The following is an 18,885-nucleotide window of genomic DNA, read 5'->3' on the forward strand; positions in this document are numbered from 1 at the left end:
AACAGCTGTGACTGTAGAAGCAAAAATGAACCCAGAAGAATGATGCTTAAAATATTTATTATAAAAACAGACATGACATAAATAGCATGGCTTGGGTGAAAACTTGCCAGACTCAGTTCAGACTGTCACAGTACATTTAGAGGAGGAGGAGGCGCAGACAAACTACAGCCGCTAAACCAGCCCGAGCAGTTCATCTCTGTCAGGCTCAGGCTGGAGTTCACACAGTCACATGATTTCCACTGAAGAGCTGAGCTTTAGGTCACATGACAACCCCATGCCTTTAGAGAGACGTTTACATAAATAAAGAAAAGCATGCAGACAGAGGAGCATGTGCAAAAAGGTGCAACTAAATTACATGCAACAAAATCATTTCATGCAAAAGAGATGAAAAGTAGACCCATACATACACAGGGTTGACATGGTTTAGAATTCATGGTAATGAGACAGCAGCAGCAGTGCTGACACCACTGAACACCTTTTACAAAAAAACAACACTACTGTGCAAGTGTTTAAATCCACACAAGCACTGCTCTCAGATCAGACGGGATTTGAAAATTAATAAGACACGTCATTCAAAGAGAAACATTAAAGAGAGCTTGAACACAAAGACAAACACTGGACCTGCAGCAGCAGCATTATTCTGTGGAATCAAGTGATCAGCATTACCACACACACACCATTACTGTACTCACATCTCAGTATTACCAACTACAGGCTGACATTCACTGATCCTAACACAGCTCAGGAGGGGAATCAACATGGTGGGAAAAGCACCATCATCACAAATCCACACCTCTGTCCTCTCCTGTTCACACAGCTGCAGCAACAGAAAGTGTTCATGTCCAAAGATTTCATATATTTGAGCCACTGCCAGGGGAACCACAAAACAACTGTGAGGTTATTAAATAGAATTATGAGGAAACAGATTGTATCCAGATTACAAAAAATTCTAAATATTGAAGAAAAGTTGTACTGTGACATAAATGTAAAAAGAAAAGTCACATTACAAGAAAGGAAGTTCAAATATTGAGAATATTACATGAAGACATAACATTTAGAGAATCAACAATCTTCTTTCCCAACAGTGGCCCAGATAATCCCTCAAACATCATTTTATGCTGCTTTAATACTGCACAGCTGCACTGATCCAAATTCAAAACTGAAAGCAACTTTCACCATGTCATATTTCATTTGTTAGACCGATTTACTTTAAATTTTGTATAAATACACATCATTATTTGATAACAGATTAATATATAGTCAGCACGTTGAGCTGAATTTATGTCCCTCACCTGCTCAATGTGGAAAAAAAAAAAAAAAGTTGTCAGACATCAATTAAAGGCCAGCTTCAATTCTAGTCCCTTAACCACAGACATGAGCTTCAATTCTAAGAACATGGAAAAACAACGAGACAGTTAAAGGTTCTTGAGGGACAATGACATGGACAGACAGGAAGTTCATGTCATGTTGGTGGATCTCAGTAGAACAGGCATAAGACGAGCAGCAGGTCAGCAGAAACCCACTGTGTCAGGTCAGGACCCACACCGACGCCAAGAGGAAAACTCATTCATACATAAAAAATAGACAGACATGTTTATGGCACTGCTCTGCGTATATTGCACTTAAATAAAACGCTTTCATTAACGTCCGAGTCCAGCGTGCGTCTTACAGTCTCAGAAGCACTTCCTGAAGACGATCTGCGGCCCGTGCTCCTCATACTCTTCCTGACTGATCCATGCAGAGCTGAAGGAGGGCATGTTGGCCAGCACCGCTCCTCCACTCCACACTGAGAAGTCTCTGTCTTTGGGGCTGGTGACGCGAACACTCTCCCCCATGTCGGCAGGAACCAGTCCTTTGATTTCAGCCTGGAGCCGCTCAGGCAGGCCAGCCAGCAGCGTGTTCCCGCCTTCAGGAGGACAGCCAAATGAAAATTCTAATTATTCAAAATCAAAGCATAAAGCATGACAACCTTTTGATTAAATGGCTGCAGCTGGAACACATGTGGGAGCCCTCAGACTGTTGTGTAACACCTTAACAGAAAACAGCTGTTACCTGACAGCACGATATTTCCCAGGAAGCAGCGCCGCAGGTCGATGTCTGAGCTGAGGACCGACTTGAAGATTGACTCGTGCATCCCATAATGGTCCCGTCCAATCAGCTCAGGTTTGAAAAGAATCTCAGGAGCCCTGGATGAACAGAGATATGAGTCATCTGTCACAAGAAGTTGTTAGTTAGTTTGGCCCGTCTCAGTCCAACGTGTGCAGCGCCTGCAGGACAAGCTTCTCTGGATTTGACTTTATTCAACAAGACTGACACCAGGTAGACACAGTACTGATTAAGCCCGGCTCTAACTGGTGGGCCCTGACTAATTCTAGAATCGGATCAGCTGATCATTTGATGACAGCATGAAAAGAAAAGCCATCCTCCCACAGGGGATTCATCCTCCCATCATGGCAGTTTCACAACAATCCATCCGATAGCTGTTGAGATATTTCAGTTTCAGGAGAACCACCTGATGCCATCATGCTGCTAGCATGGCTAAAAAGGAAAATGTGTTTGTTTGTTTTTTACATTTCTTTGTGTACAGGTCATAGAAATGAGATCAAATGTGTTACTTTCAGTCATTGTTCTCAGATAGGCCCACCACATCCTAGTTACAACTTAAAGAGTGACATTTTCTGTCTAATCAGACTGGTTATTAAAAAAACACCAATTTAAAGTTCTCCAATGTTATATTCATTCCCTTTAAGCCCCCCCTGAGTGGATTTAATGTCCAGAGGAGCAGAGGGCATGAAGTGCAGGCGGTTACCTGAGCCTCTCCGTGCCGAGAGTGACTATCTGTCCGTCTGGCATGGTGTAATGCATCTCTCTGCAGGACGCCCCCCCCGGACTCAGCTCGGCTTCATAGTTGAGAGCCACGCAGCAGCACTTCTCCTTCATCTCCCTCACTATCTCCATCTCTGCTGTGGTGCGCATGCATACTCCTTGTTCCTGCAGAAGCTTCAAGCACAGATTGAGAAAAATGCTCAGCTGTGGCAGCTTAACTTGTTTTGTAATGTGGACACACACACAGCACTGTCCATGTTCACTTGTGTGTCACAGACACGGGTGGCAAATATTCTAGAAAGACTTCAGACATGAAAATGTTTGCACAACAATGTCCCCATGTTCAAATGTCCAACTTCACAGCAGAAATAAACATGTTTACAGCCTGGTACAAAAAACAGTTTTGGTCTATAGCTAATTTCCCCGTTCATGACAACTGTACTGAGGGTGAATTTATATACAACTCACCTGTTCAGATTATATTAAGGCTTAAAGTTATGCAGGATTAAGAGTGTGGACACTTTGACAGGTGGGTGCTGTTAAAGATGGCTTATTTGAGCCACGAGGCAAGGTTTAGTTTGTATTAGATATTTTTGATTAGCCGGGAGGAAGAAGAAGTAGGACTTGCAACGTGGCAGCGTTTAGCACTGAACTTTATAACAGCTCTCCAGAAACCTGTGGGTGACGTCACGCTCAGCTGTCCACTCTATACACTGTCAGTACTTCCATTCTGCTGCAGTCTTCATATTAAAGCAACATTTAGCTCAGACCTGCTGCTGGAGCAGAAATTTTATGGAACTTTTTGTACTACACCCAAACCATAGCTGTGTAGGTGCCTATATGTTCTGAATAAATATACTTTATCTGAAGTTCACCATCAGTGAATACCTTTTTAAGATGCATTGTAACATCTACACCAGCCAGAGGGAAGCGCTGCACAGCATGAGGTAGACTGTACCCATCGAACACGGGAACACTGTGGCTCACTCCATCTCCAGAGTCAAACACCACGCCTTCAACGAAAAATAACAGCAGTCAACACATTCTGACCAAGTAGAGGAAATTATCATGCCAAGACACGAGAGTCCTATTACATTCTTTGATAAAACAACACATTGATAGGTCTAAATGAAGTCCATCCAACACAATGCATGAATCAAAGTCACCCAGAGGCACATGAGCTGATCAAATTACCCGTGGATTTGCCTGCAGCGTAAAGTGCCAGCACCGCCTGCATGGCTATGTAGGTGAAGGGAACATTGAAACACTCAAACATGATCTCCACCATGCGCTGGCGGTTCTCTAAGGGGTTCATGGCTGCTTCAGTCATCAGGACAGGGTGATCCTCTGGATCCACATACAGCTGCTGGAACGTGTGATGCCAAATCTGAAAGGTAACGTGCACATTTACTTTTCAGAATGGCTCTTCAACACGTGGCCGTGTAGTAGTGAGAGAATAGAAACTGAGGCTCCACCCTTCACACTGTAACCTTACCTTTTCCATTTCATCCCAGTTATGAATGATCCCATTCTTTATGGGATGCCTCAGAGCCAGGACCCCCCTCATGTGCTGAGCCTCGTGTCCGATGTAGGTCTCCCTTTCAACGTGACCATTCATTATTTCCTGTGAAGACCAAACCTCTGATCACAAAGACCGACTAGTAAAGTAAAGACACGTCACAGTTTTAGTAGTCATACTCACGTCCTTACCTCATATTTTGGCATCCCAATAATTGTTGGGAATATAACGTTTGGGAGGTCTTGATCTGCAAATCCTGCTTTCATCAGTCCAGAGCCTGTGTCCAGGACTATGGGGGTCTTGAAATCTGACATCTACAATCGCACAAAAGAAATCCATGTGGATCGAATGAACAACAATACTGAGTATGCTCATTAGTCTTGATGTAGTCATATGAAGCAATAATTCTGTGTTCTGGTCAGTGATGGAGTATAAGTAGCTACATGCTCCAGGATGAGTCTTTAGCCCACAGAGCAGGTTAGCTGCTGGGTGCTAATCAAAGCTGCATTTTTCCCTTCATGTGTAGATATACTGTTACCTTCCAGCTCCAAGCTCAAACAGCTTCACTGATACAAACTATGTCATTAAGTGTCAAATGACTGTGCTGGTGATGGAAGAACATATTTTGCAGCCATATCTGTCAGGAAATTATTGCTTCTGAAGACATTTGTCATCAACATAAAAAGGTTTCTCCTCGGACATCAGACACGATTATTCATCCATCTGAATGTGGATAAGCACAATTCTAAAAAGTTTCTGTAAGTTTCATGTAGTGTGAGATGAGTTGAGGTTCTTCAAAGAACATATATATCTTACAGTAGACTGTACCTGTCTCATGCTGATGTCAAGCTGGGCCTGAATCCCAGGTGACCCAGAGCCTGATATCCTCACAGCCTCAGAGCTCTGAGCACCACGATGGGGCAGGTCTTCACTCTGCTCATCTCTTCCACAGGGCTCAAATTCCAGAGGCTCCTGAGAAGGCTGCTGAGGACGCTGCAGCTGAGGAGAAGGCTGCAGCTGAGGAGAAGGCTGCTGAGGAAGAGGCTGCAGCTGAGGAGAAGGCTGCAGCTGAGGAGAAGGCTGCTGCTGAGGAGAAGGCTGATGTGTGCACTCGTCTGCAGGAGATGAAGTGTGGATTTCCTCTGCTGTCTGTAAATCTGTCTGCAGCAAACATGCAGGCACCTCTGATGTCCCCTCTTCATCTTGAGAGATTATTCCAGACAAGTGGTCCACAGGCATGTTGCATATTTCTGGCACTGCATGGTTATTATTGTTGTTGTTGCTGTGCTCCTTCACATTTGCACTGAGAACCAAGCTGGGGCTGATGGCTGGATTCACATTCTCTGGCAGTGCATTGAGTGGTTTATCTTGTGGATCAAGTTGCACAATAGCAGCGTCTTGAGCTGGAACGTGCAGCTCTGTGGAATGAAGAGTTTCGTGTTCTGCAGGAAGCAAAGCCTTTCTTGGCTTAGGCACAGGAGGAAGGCGAGGCCTTCCACCTGGGTCAAACGCTCCATCATCTGGCCTCATTTCAGGGGTCAAAGAAGCTTCTGGTTTGCAAACGATAGCCTTTTCACTAAATCTGTCAAATTCCTCCCCAGAGACACATCCCTGAGCTTCCACCTCTTCAGGAGGGTCCTTCAAATCAGAGGCACTAACTAAGGTAGTTATATTAAATAATAATGGCTCAGCTCCAGAGCAATGATCTTCAAGTTCAACCAAGTCTTGTGGTGTAGCCTCTTGGACAACATCAAGGCCCAGTACAGCTTGAATATGTCCACTTGTACAGGGATCCTGTACATCACAGAGTGCTCGGTCCTCCTTGTCCTCCCTTCTAGCTTTCTCCATTACAGAACATTTTACAACCTTTCGAGCTCCATCCTTGTCCTTCACTTTACACTCTTTGTCCAAACTCTTCTCAAGCTTATCCACCTCCCTTTTCTCCTTTTCCAGCTGTAACCGAAAGGCCTCCCTCTCTTTGCTCAGACTTGCCGACCCGCTTGTATCAGACTCACAGGCTTCCTTGTCCAGGTTTTCTTTACAGCGTCTGAGCGCATGGATTTTGAGGTTCTCCTCCATGATCAGCTCATCCAGGACGTGGACTTTTCTCAGTTCCGTCAGCAGGTCTGGCCTGCTCTGAAACACTGTGGTGTCTGCTCCTGTGGCAGCCTCAGAGCAGTCATTGTCGGAAGCCTTCGTTTCACTCACAGACGCAGCTGATGCGGGTTCACTGAGGCTGTCAGATTCTGCAGGATCCAGGTAATCCTCGAGGCCGAGGACACCAGCTTCAGCCAGCTCACTGGACGACATCTTTAAACATGAGCATAAACAGAGGAAGCAGTAAACACTGCAGGTCTACACTGGCTGAATGTAGACATTTGTGACAGTGCTCACAGGAATGCAAACTCATTTTTTACAAATGGACTTCTGTTGCTGTCTATCCAGAGTATCTGGCAGGATATACCACCATTAATGACTAATATCTGACACAGCAGTGAAAACAGGTATGGCTGTACATTTTCTTTTAAAAAAATGACATAATCTCACAGACTTTAAAATCACGTTGATGCACTGACTTGTAATCAGGAGAAAGGAGAGAGTGAGCGAGCAAGAGTGGTATGACCAGAAAGGTAAAACATTTACACCCTTGATTTGATTGGCCATGTGCTGAACGTACCACACCAAGCTGCTCCTCGCTGTTCCACTGTGGCCACTGATTGTTCTCAGACCTAAGCAGAGCTTCCAGCACAGCCTCCTGAGCCAGAACGCTCTCTTCTTTCTGTTGAGCAACACGTTCATTTCACTGCTCGTGTAAGAAACAGATCTTTGGGCTCTTGTAACTTGTGATTATATTTGACATATTTAGTGTATGTCTTACCTCCAGTATTTCATCAGCTCTGTCCAGGATCTCCTCCACTTCCCTCAAACCCTCCTGCTCCTTCACATCCCAGTCCTTCAGGGAGAGATCAATGGAGCTGACAAAAAACGAAAACATCCATCTGTAACACCGAACCATGGCTGGCTGCAGTCAGCAAATTAAAGTAAGGATTTTTCAGCTGAAGCTGACAGTCAGAACTTCAGCTGCAGAAAGGTGCTGTTAGCACAGTGAACTGCAAACATGCCATGCTAAGATGAATAGCTTGAAGAGTATAGCAACATGAAAAGGGTTAGTAAAGAGTCAGTGGCATTACCCATCCACAGAATCTTGATTCTGGTCATGAAGGTCATAAGAATCCCAGAGCAGGGTGGGAATCCCCTCTGTGGTGCAGATGGACTTGTCCCTTTCGTCTGTAATAGTACTGGAGAGGACGTTACAAATGGGACTTAGCTCAGGATCCTCTGGGCTGCTTTGTGAGTGCAGCATCCAGTCACTGCTTTGTGGTCCAGTAGACGGAGTGCCGCTCAGCACCTCCGTCTGTGTGGGCTGATCTCGGGACTTGCTAGCAGTTGTGCAGGAGTCTGGGGGATCATCGAACTGTAGGTCTCTCTTCTGCGGTGTTGGGTTCTGTGTGACGGTGACTGTGTATGAGTTTTCCAGATCGTCTACTGGCAAGCTAAGCCATGGATTATTTGGTAGCGCAGCAGAGCGCTTCACTTTGATCTCAAAGTTGAGGGACTCCACAGTTACTTTGGGGATGATCTGGATGCTAGCCCTGGAGGAATTTCCCACAGAGCCAAAGTCAAACTGCTCTTTGAGATCCTCAGAGTCTGAAACGCTGTACAAGTTCTCTTTGTGAATTTGAGGCTGGCTTAAGACAGCTCTCACAGAGTCCCCGGTCCTACCTAATCTAGAGAGACCTTCCACTCCTTCTCTACCTCCCCAGGCCTCCAGCTGGCTCGTCCCAGCTCCATCAAAGCCAGAGTCGAATGAGCTGAGGGATGGGGGTTTGCCCTCAGCTGACACCAACCCAGAAGCTGCAGCTGGAGGAGACGATCCGAGTTCTTTTCCGCCATCACACTTTGTGAAGTCCTGAACATCCTTAACTGTTCCATTTGTAGCACTATCATCAGGGGAAGGTTTGACATGGCTGCTCCGCAACAACTCATACTGCCACTGTAAGGCCAGCTGGAGGTGACCGACAGCCACCGGTCCTGAAGACATTAGGAGTTTCCTCAGAGTCATGCACCTAAAAATTGTAAGAATAAATAAATAAGATTACTATAAAACATGGAATATGTGTTTGCATATTTTATTTATTTTTTTATAGTTTTATTTTGCATGGATGTCTGCTTATCACAAAACATTATAGAAATATTATAATTATGTTTGGAAATTACACAGTTCCAGTTATTTCCAGCAAATTTCCCATTAATTTCCAGAAATCCCCAAAGTTTACAATTTGAAATATTTCCAAAAATCCCCAGCTTAACTTTACATGGAAAGTTTATGGAAATTAATGTTCCATCCCTTTACAATCCTATACATAAGTACACAGCATTTATCAAACAACCAGGACCAGAGCCCCTGAAGACGTTCTTTGATTTAAAGTGATGACGATGGTCATTAAATGGTTAATATGCTGTAGGAAGACAGATACAAAGACAGACATCTTCACGGCCGCTTCATGGCACACAGTTTAATGCTCTCACCGCTGAGACATCTGTGTGCCCGCCTGCTGGACCTCATCATCTGGAATGACATTAGACAGATGAGCCAGATGAAGGAGCTCCTCCCCGTTTGGAGGTGGATTCTTCTTCAGGAAAGTGGACATCCTGCGTCTCCATGCGGGGACCGTCCCCCAGTTCCTCCTCTGCCTCTGTGTGGGAGCCCCGACTCCATTAATGCCCGACAGCAGCTCCTGGAGGAAGTTCTCACACAGGACCAGACTGTACCAACTGCTGGCCTGTAAGAGGAGCAGAGAACAGGTTCAGGAGGCCTGCTGGGTTCAGTTTTACGCCGCATTATCTTTTGTGCATGTAAAGTATGAGATGGAATGAAATGAGAACTCACCTTGTTATAGTTATGATGGTAGCTGGAAACCGCTCGGAGGGTTTGGAGAATAAAGTGCACAGCAGAGTGCAGTTTTTCCTTCAGCCTCTCCAGATCCAGAACCCAGCGCTCCCTGCTCTGACCGTCATAGGGCAGGATCTCTGCCAGCGTGTGGATCACATCCTCAGCACAGCGTACCAGTGCCTGGTAGGTGACAGGTGGGTTTAGTTTACAACTGCACTCGCTACAGTATGATGGATGAGAGTGGAAATCAGGAGAAAGACGTTTCTGAGAGTCTAAAGAAGCTAAACTGTGAAAACACAAACGCTCACCACAGCAGGCGTGTGAATGGACACCTCAAATTCAGACACCAGCAGCACTGCTCTGGCAGCATCCTTGGCAATCTCTATTTTGTAAGCATGGAGTTTCTCTTGAAGAGTATGAATCTGCTCTGTGATCTGTAAGGAAACACAGAGGTAAACAATAGACATTTCACACACACACACACACACACACACACACACACACACACACACACACACACACACACACCCCTCCTGGTCACCCTGTGACCTGACAGTGACTCACCTGCAGTGCATCCTCTCGCAGCTGGAACACCTGGAGCTGGAGGCGGGCCTTAGAGAAGGCTTGCTGCCACAGCAGCTCCACTTTCTCCACAGCTGCAGTTATCCTGATAATACAACAGGTGGCATCACCAGTTTAGATTTATCACAGCATTGTGTATACATCTTAAAATGCCTAAATAAACAGACGTGTTTGTTGTTATTAATCTTGTTTTATTTCTTCATATATCTTCATTTTTACTTATTTTTTATTTATTCATTTTTTTGGCTCATAATTATTTCATCTATTTCTTGCACTTTATTTGTATGTATTCATTTAATATACATTTCTTGTATTTTATAATGTATTATTATCTTTTTATTATTATTTCATTTATTATTTTTATTCTTAGTTTTTTTTTTGGTTTATTAATATTGTAACTTTTACTGGCTGTCATTTATTACATGAAGTCCTTTGTCAGGAAATGTTATGTAAATTGATTAAATAAAAGGTTAAAAAAATGAATAAATTTTTCCTTCTTGAGTGGAGAACAGTTGATCTGGATGCACCTTAAATGTCAACTATGATCGTGTAGATGATCATTTTTTACTGGTCATGCTCACATTAGCACTGTTCTTTAGCTGTTGTACAACAAAAGGTCCATTGCAACATTGTTGTACATTGTTGTAATGTATGCGTGGAAGAGCTATTACAGAGGATTAGGAAAGAGGCATTTGAGAGCAGCAGTGTTTCCTTTCACTGAGCACTCCGGCAGCTGGCTGTGTGCGGTACCTGCTGTGGTTCTGGAGCATGTCAAAGGTGGTGTGAGTGAACAGGGCAGTGCCGGCCATGGCCTGGTAGCACGGCTCCTTCTCAGGATAACGCAGCTTCTCCACCACGCTGTCACAGTGCCTCAGCAGCTCATCCAGTCCCAGCTCCCTGCACGCAGCAAGAAATATTAACACAGCTGAGTCTGAAGATGACGGGTACAAGAGAATATCATGAGACGATTCAGCGTTTTGTTTCTTGGTTATGTAACCTGCACTGGTGGTGGAAAACACAAATATATATAAAAGCTTCTTTCTAAAACACAGTTCAGTGTCATTTCCACTTGACATGCTCTGCTGTGTTTGAGTGACATGGGGATTCAAGTTCCTAATATGTTCACATTCAAGTGGTTAATTCTCTGAGAACACTGCCGGCACTCTGGCAACAATGATGAGTGATCGTGTTTCCGCCTTTCAGTGCTGTGATGACGACTAACGAGAGCAGCAAACGTTTATATCATTTACTTTGAGAATGTGTGCGTCAGTGATATTTAATGTATCAAAAATATCATACAATAGTGAAGTATGAAATAGATGTCTGAGTGAACAAATATTTGTATATGGGAGGACTATAACCCTTCCCAACCACAACCAATTATTGAAGATCTTAAAATAAATCTCAAACATTTTAACATAGATGAGCTCTAGAAACACATTCTCTGGGTTATGGACCAAAACTTCGGCACAGAAGTGTTCTGGTTTCCATTTGTAGTCCGAGTTGTATTGACCAGTCACGTTTGAGGTCAGTAAAAGAGTTGGGACATGCAATGTTGGTAAATGCAGTGTGGAAACACTCACTATCATCTAAAACTGATTAGCTTTTAGGTTATCTACAGAGGAAGTTTTGAAATTCAGTTTTCCAGATATCACTGGTTGGAAGTCCAGAAACAGGAGACTGAATCATCGTCAGAAGATAGATTGAGCACACAGCATCTCCAAGTACTCGACTGTTATTGGAGCCGGGCCTGACCTCCTGAGGTGCTGGAACTTGGCTTCATTGGTGGAGCAGAAGTGCTGGAGCTCACTGAAGGTGGTGGGCAGCGGCAGCCTGGACAGAGCATGAAGGGTGGAGATACAGGAGGGCAGCCGCTGGACCACAGACAGGAACTCCTTGACAAACGTATCAATCTCCTGTAGCAGCACAGAGCCAAAGTCAATTTCCCTCCCTGCCATCATAATCACATCGTGTTATTAGAACTTTTCATGTCAACATATTTGATTTATTTTTCTTTTTTTTTTCAAGCATTTTAATCTATGAATTATAAATTATGTATGAACCAAGCTGATTGTACGGCTGCTCTGATTTATGGTCAACACTAGTTGATGTAATTGCGCAGCACACAGCCTAAATGTAGGTCAAGTGGAGGCTGTGTAGCTGCATCCTAAAGAGGTCTGCTATAGGCAGAGCTGCCGTGGTTAATGAATCCTGTCATCGCGGCTAAATGCCCCAGTTGAACATGACTGAATGTATAATGTCATGGAAAGAGGGGCTCCTTTCACTTGCTAATAAGGTCAGCTGATTACGCCAGGCATTTGCACAAGCTTCACCAAGGTAACAAACAATAGACGCAGGCCGCTTGGATGGATCTCATGAAAGGATTCACAAATGAAAACGAGTGATCGGAGCTTGCTCTCTCACAAAGAAGCAATATTTGGCTGGAATAAATTGTTCAGATGTCGTATTGTACGTCAGACAAACAGTGTACTCCTTCAGACGTAAGCACAATAACTGAGTGTGTAAGTGTACACACACACACACAAGCTGCTAAAGAGAGCAGCACAATGTAACTTTGTATTAAATCCTCTGACTGATCATAAGACAGCTTCAGAGGTTTTGCTCTTAGTTAGATTTTCAAGTTTATGTGCTTTCTTGCATGAGGCCTGCTGTGTTCAATAGAGAGCTTTTGACAGATATGGCACAGTATGGCATTCAAAAATAAATTACCTTAATGAAGGAAACCCAGCTCTGGTGACAGTAAACAAAGTAACCACCCAGCGGTGCCGTTAGCTGACTTCGGTCAATGTAGTTGGAGAGTTCGGAGGTTTCTTTCAGAAGGACCTTCTGCAAAAAGACGAGGTCAGCGTTTCCCACTCAAGTCAAATGTTAAACAAAGCCACAGTTCCAGTGTGTGTTTGATTTACCTTTAAAGAGGCAGTGCAGGACTTGGATGGGACAAGGAGTTTCAGCAACAGTTTGAGAGCATCCTTCTTTTTGGGCTGAATTATATACACACTGTGAACTGTCCGTCTGTGCAGCTAGAAAAGAAAAACATTTTTAAAATCTAAAAGAACTGAATTCTGTGTTACAAGATGGTGAGTCATTGAAAGCTAGCACACACACACACACACACACACACACACACACACACACACACGATCGAACCGCGAACCAGAGCTGGGCGAGTGGGCAATGTGACAGGGCTCAGCAGCCTCTATGGACATAATGGCAGAGGAGAAGAGACTGAAGAGGGTGTTGATGGAAAAAGCTAAAGGAAGTGTTGGTGACCTTGTTGATGTCAATGTTGACTCACTAGTTTTTGATCAAGTAATGTAATCAGAAGAAAGAAATCCAGTACAGCTGAACATGTTTAACACTTTGGGATTAGACTCTGAAACTGTAGGAGGTATGTTGCAAAAATACAAATTTCTATGCAATGTCTTTACAGATTGGCAGTAAATCACCAACACACACAGACGTGTGTCATGCAGTTGCCCGCTCTGCCTCACAGCCCAACAATGTTCCTGCGTGGAATCCACTGATACAGTGATGTCCACAGTTGTAATCAATCATTGTTCAACAATGAATGCTTCTTATAATAAAATCAGACTGGGAATGCAAAAAAAACACAGTACATCAAGTTCATATGGACCACACACATAAATTAAGACAGAAAGGCAATTATGAGTTAGATTTTTCTCTATCCCAGCACTTTGTAATTACAAACTTTAGAAACACGTAGGCATGCATGTTCACGTCAGGCCAGCAAATAAGGCCGCAGAAACTATTCCATTTTATTTCCTTCTTGAGTGGAGAACAAAAATGCAGCATCCCCTACATAATTGTGCTCATTTAAAGTAATTTCACTGAGGCTTTTCTATTAAATAACCAAGCATGTGACCAAACATGCATGTGACCCCCACCCCTCCTTACCCACACACACACACACACGAATTCCAATATGATCCCCACAGACCTGACACACTTGGTATTGTACTTCAAAAGATCAGCTCAGACTACAGCTCTTTGAATAAAAACAAATGTTGCATAACTTTGCCAGAAAGAGCTCTGCTAGTCAAGAGGACAATCACAAGTTGAGCACGTCACTGTACCGTGTGCACAGGACCAAGTCCTGTTCATGCATAATTCAGACAGAACCAACAGAAACATCAAGCTGCTGTTTCACAAACGCTCTGTGCTTCCATGTTTCGGGACTGACCCTGTACAATACTTTAACGTGTCATATGCAGGCATGGTCTCATTCTGTCCTGCAGCAGAGGAATGTGGTCTTGTGGATGAGACATTCCCAGCCCAAATTCACTTCTGCTGTTAGAGTTGGACTTTTCCCTGCCCACAGGAAATGACAAATCAAAAGTTGGGCTGAATCCAGCTGTGAGTGAGCCATCCTTGTTGGTAAATAGAATTATAGAATGAGCTTTGTGTGATGTGAAGGTGTTACAGGCACCTTTTTAAAAGGCAGCCAGTGCAGTTTAAAGGACAGATGTTTTAACAGCAATGATGTAGACAGTAGACATACCTTCTCATTAACATTGATTGATGAGCTTAGTTATTATCCCTCTTCTGTCTAATAAAGGGGAGAAAGATCCAATCCCAAACACCTCTAAACATTAAACTGCTCTGGGTAGTCTGTGGATAGAAGTGTCATTTCTATAAACGTCTAAAGAAACTGCATGCTCCTCAGTATACAGAGTCAAAGGCTGGAAAAACATGCTGCTGCTGACCAAAACTACTCGGTCTATTACTTTTGAAAGACTTCAAAAAAGAATCCAGCAGCATAACACAAGTCAAACGTCCTCACATTGATTCCCTCATACAGATGGTGAGACTTATAAAAATAAATATTGAAATATGTCATATGATAAATGAACTACTCAGTCATATGGGAGAAAGTAACTGTCCAATCAGAGCAGAGTATTTAAAGAATAAGCTCAGCACCAACATGCCTGCAACCTCCTCTCTTGAACAACAGAGAGTCTGTCTCTTTGCATCTGTATTTGTCAATGCACAATTATCACAAAGACGCCAACGCATGCTGAGCTGTGGTTCGTGCACTGATAGTAAAGAGGTAGGGCTTAGGATCAGTCAATGGGATGTATGAAGAGAGCTAGATATGGATATATAGTTAACTGTGCTACTACAAGACAGAAACCCTCTGCAAAAAGAGGCCAGTTATTATTGATTTGAAAGCCTGAAGGTTTGATAAAGCTTTAAATAGTGAGGAGTCTGGGTCTGAGTAGTGTGTGCTTAACACATGTGAAGTAGGTGGGCAAGGTCAGAGAGATGTTGTGCAGGCTGCATGGTAGGCTGCACAGCATGGAAGCAAGCTAGAAAGAGGAGAAGAGTTTGTGCTCATGCATTGGTGATCAACTTTTATTCAAGTGAACAGGCAACATTTTAGAGTCCAGTATCCAGTCCTGTAGTCACAAAGGAACCATCCATTATTTGGGCCATCAATATGAAAGTCTAGGTGGAACTTCCTACAAGTGGTGGATGTGTAGTGTACAAATCATTGGAAATGTGTAACTCTCATATATCTATTTACAGCAGCACCACACACTGCACCCTGCCACAACCATACCTCAAGCAGAATCAGCGTCTCTGCAATGAACCTGGTCGTAGGGAGCGAGGCGTGCCTCAGATCAGCCACCACTGACACCAAACTCTGCTTCTCCTGCTTCTTACTGTCAAGAGAGAACCATCCAGTCAGTATCTTGTAGTCCACTCTCACTCACACACGCACACACTAAACCCAGTCTGACTCCACTTACTTGTGCAGACACAGAAAGTAATTTATGAAGTCCACCACTTCTGCTTTGCTGAGTTCTGGGGAGAGTTTGGCTTGTCCATCCACTGGGAACACGATCAAAGGGCAGCCATGTTGATCGAAAGCACCTGTACAGACAGATGAGACAAAAAATGATGAATGTACAGGGCTACTGGCTAAAGCTGCTATTCATACTGAGTCATGTGTAGCAGATGCCCTGCTATTTAAGTCAATTCAGTTTAGTATCAGTCTCGTCAGTATAACTGAAAATGAAGTGATTTTGTCAGTGTTTTGTGCAGAAAGGTTATGTTACTTCAGTGCAATGACTCTAAGTGTTCAGACAGGTTCTTATTAAATGAGTCTTCATATGTCTGTCCCTGAACGCAGCGTGAGCCACACTGCAGTGTGCAGGCTCCATATGAACACACAGTGTAAGTGTGTGGACTGGTGCGTACCAGGGAAGAGCACAGCTCCGGAGCAGAGCACATGATCAGCGGGCAGCGGCGGGGAGGGGGCACACTCCTGCACCGACTCCTGGACGCCTGAAAGGTTTGTGGAGAGGTGATTATTTGTCTTGAAAACACGCCCGACAGGAATTTCCAACACTCCTTGCTATATGAGCGCTGGAGGAACCGGCCCAGCAAATTCCTCCCCCACTTTGATACAAAAGAAAAAGTTGGCTGACTGAGAGCAGTGTGTAAAGTGATGAAGACGAACGCGCCATTATAAAGTGACCCGTGAATGAAGCGGGGTTTACCGCCACTCACGAGCCGCTGTGCATAAAGAAGCTGGTCGCGTGCACCGTTGCACTTGTCTCCTACCTGTCGCGTGTCGGCTCATCTCAGATTCCACGTTCGCGGCTCATGTTCAACGGTTTGTTCTCGTGTAGTGTCGAAGCAAACTGTCCCTTCACCGTGTATCCAGAGACCTAACACACACACACTGGTTCTACGGTGATGCTGGAGAACAGGACCGGGTGGACCGCGGCTGCTTGCTGCTTCTCTCCGCCATGTTTCGTCCGTTGAGCAGCGTCTGTCTGAGCTAACCCCGCCGGCTGGCTGGCTGGATGCTGCTCGGCTCATTTATAAACTATGGAGGGCGGAGAAAACACCGAGGAGGACGGACACAAACAGCACGTTCAACACCGGCCTCTCTGTCACTTTAGGTCGTGATTCTAGCAGTACTGTGGTAAAAATGGACCCTGGTGTTCCGAAAACAAGCCTGCCCCCAAATATACTCTTCAAAATAATCACATTTCTGTTTTATTTGGGTTGTTCATGTTTTGTTCCCAAAGTTAAAGATCCAGTGTGTACAATTTGAACATGTTTTCACTAGTGTATAACAGGAGTGTCCATACTTCAGAAACTTTAGAGAAGGCCACATTTGACAGTGTGAAGAACATCATAACATCAGAATCAGAATCACTTTATTGTCCAGGTGGGTGTATACATGAGCAATTTGACTCCAGCTCACTTTGCTCTCAATTGTACATACAGGTATAAACATAAGTACAGTTTAAAAGACAAGGGACATGACAGGTAGGTGCAAACATAAACATAAAACATAAATAACATTTAAAAAATTATTAATAAAAGCTACATATAATGTAGACATAAATGTTCTGTTCTTGTATGGAATACGTTGAACTTGCATGGAGTTGATAGAAGTGTTAACCTCATGTTCATTTTAAACATGACTTATTATGAGTAATGCAAAGTGTGTCAACATTTAAGTCATCACTCTTGCTCTTTTCTTTAATGAGGTCATTTAAAAAGTAATATTTTGTGTCACATCTACAGGCAGTTATGTCCCTAGAGGTTAACGTATAGCTCATTCAAATGCTTCATTATGTCAGCCAAAAAAAGTCAAATCTTCCAGCTATACGGTATCTGACAATCCTAGCAGGTCATAAATATTATTCTAAAAATGAAGCTGCGGGCCGTGATTGGCCCCCGGGCCAGACTTTGGACATGCCTGGTGGATAATTACCTGAAAAGAGTCACAGTGTTTTCATGAACTGCTTTACATCTACAGAGGGTTAGTGTCTCTGTCTCCGCCATCTTTTTACACTAACCCAGAATGAACAGACCAAGCACGTCATGGGCAATGTAGTTTCTAATACACACTTAGGAGAAGAAGGGGAGTGTAAAGTGTGGGGTATTTAGTTTGTTACAGTCTGCCACCTTACCACAAGGTCCCACTAAATCCTTCACACTGAATTTTTCATGTTTATTTAGGCTTATCTAGTATTGCAATTTTTTTTAGTTTTAGTCCTGCAAGTCCTGAAAGATGGCATTTTTTATGTTGAGGGCACAAAATATGATAGCATAGTTATCATACTGCTTCCTCCAGCTGCGATCACTTGTGTTATTAATCTGTGAATGACAAACAACTTCCTAAAACTAAATAGCAAGAAGACAGAACTACTGATTGTTGGCTCCAGAACAGCCCTTGCAAAGATGGATATAGAGAGGGTGAGTGTGTCTCCAACACAGCTCACTCCACCCAAGTGTGGAGTCTCCTTCAATGGCTATATGAACAGAGTGTCTCGCAGTGTCTTTTTCCATCATCCTTCATTGTAAGACTACACACATCACTCTCTCAGCGCAGCGCAGAAGTCCTTGAAAATGTTACATCCTGCATTGACTACAGCAATTCCATCTTTACTGGCATACCAAATAAATCACTCCACCGTCTCCAACTAATCAAGAACTCTGCAGCTGGGAAGATTACATGCTCTAAGTCCACAAGCCATGTAACACCCTTACTGATGCAGCTTCACTAGCTACCAGTTGTCCAAAGAGTCCACTTTAAGATGAACCTAGTTACAATGGCAGAGAGAGCATTCAGCTACACTGCCCCAAAGCTGTGGAACTCACTTCCACATGACATTATCATTATTATTGTTATTGTTATTATTTTTTATTATTATTATTATTTCAGAGCTCCTAAAGGGACCTAATATTTCTATGGCAGTTTAGTTTTTAAATTGTAGATTGTCATTACTAATAAATAATGGAACTTATGTGCACAAGATCATTTAAAAAAAAAAACATTTTAAAATAGAGAACCAGAGAGGTAAGAGGTAAACTGCTCAAAGGCGTATTTAAATCTATTACAGATATTGTGTTTGTTAAAAGGCAAAATATTTGGTGACATTTAAAAATGTTGGGTTGCACAGGGTTGAAAGAACTTCTAGTGACAGATGTAATTGAT

General features: G+C 43.5%; 1 protein-coding gene across 2 annotated transcripts; it reads right to left on the reverse strand.

Moving 5' to 3' along the window:
* Window positions 1-52: 52 nt before the first annotated feature.
* Window positions 53-16,911, reverse strand: LOC104919706 (uncharacterized). 2 transcript variants are annotated; one of them, XM_010731776.3, is made up of 23 exons: window positions 16,491-16,911; window positions 16,125-16,211; window positions 15,674-15,797; window positions 15,484-15,586; window positions 12,809-12,922; window positions 12,612-12,728; window positions 11,637-11,797; window positions 10,632-10,778; window positions 9,864-9,966; window positions 9,608-9,733; window positions 9,297-9,479; window positions 8,936-9,189; window positions 7,537-8,472; window positions 7,224-7,320; window positions 7,023-7,124; window positions 5,174-6,655; window positions 4,537-4,659; window positions 4,322-4,450; window positions 4,021-4,213; window positions 3,715-3,839; window positions 2,810-3,000; window positions 2,053-2,186; window positions 53-1,906 (listed from the first exon to the last, which is right to left on the reverse strand). In XM_010731776.3, exons 1-23 carry the CDS (start codon window positions 16,507-16,509, stop codon window positions 1,674-1,676), a joined length of 5,283 nt encoding a protein of 1,760 aa, XP_010730078.2. In that variant the 5' UTR covers window positions 16,510-16,911; the 3' UTR covers window positions 53-1,673. The 2 variants fall into 2 exon arrangements, with proteins under 2 accessions (XP_010730078.2, XP_027139852.1); XM_027284051.1 differs by having other exon boundaries at window positions 1,674-1,906; window positions 12,612-12,725.
* Between the last annotated feature and the right edge of the window lie 1,974 nt (window positions 16,912-18,885).

The sequence above is a fragment of the Larimichthys crocea genome, chromosome XI (assembly GCF_000972845.2).
Source record: "Larimichthys crocea isolate SSNF chromosome XI, L_crocea_2.0, whole genome shotgun sequence".
In the NCBI taxonomy this organism is placed as follows: Eukaryota; Metazoa; Chordata; class Actinopteri; family Sciaenidae; genus Larimichthys; species Larimichthys crocea.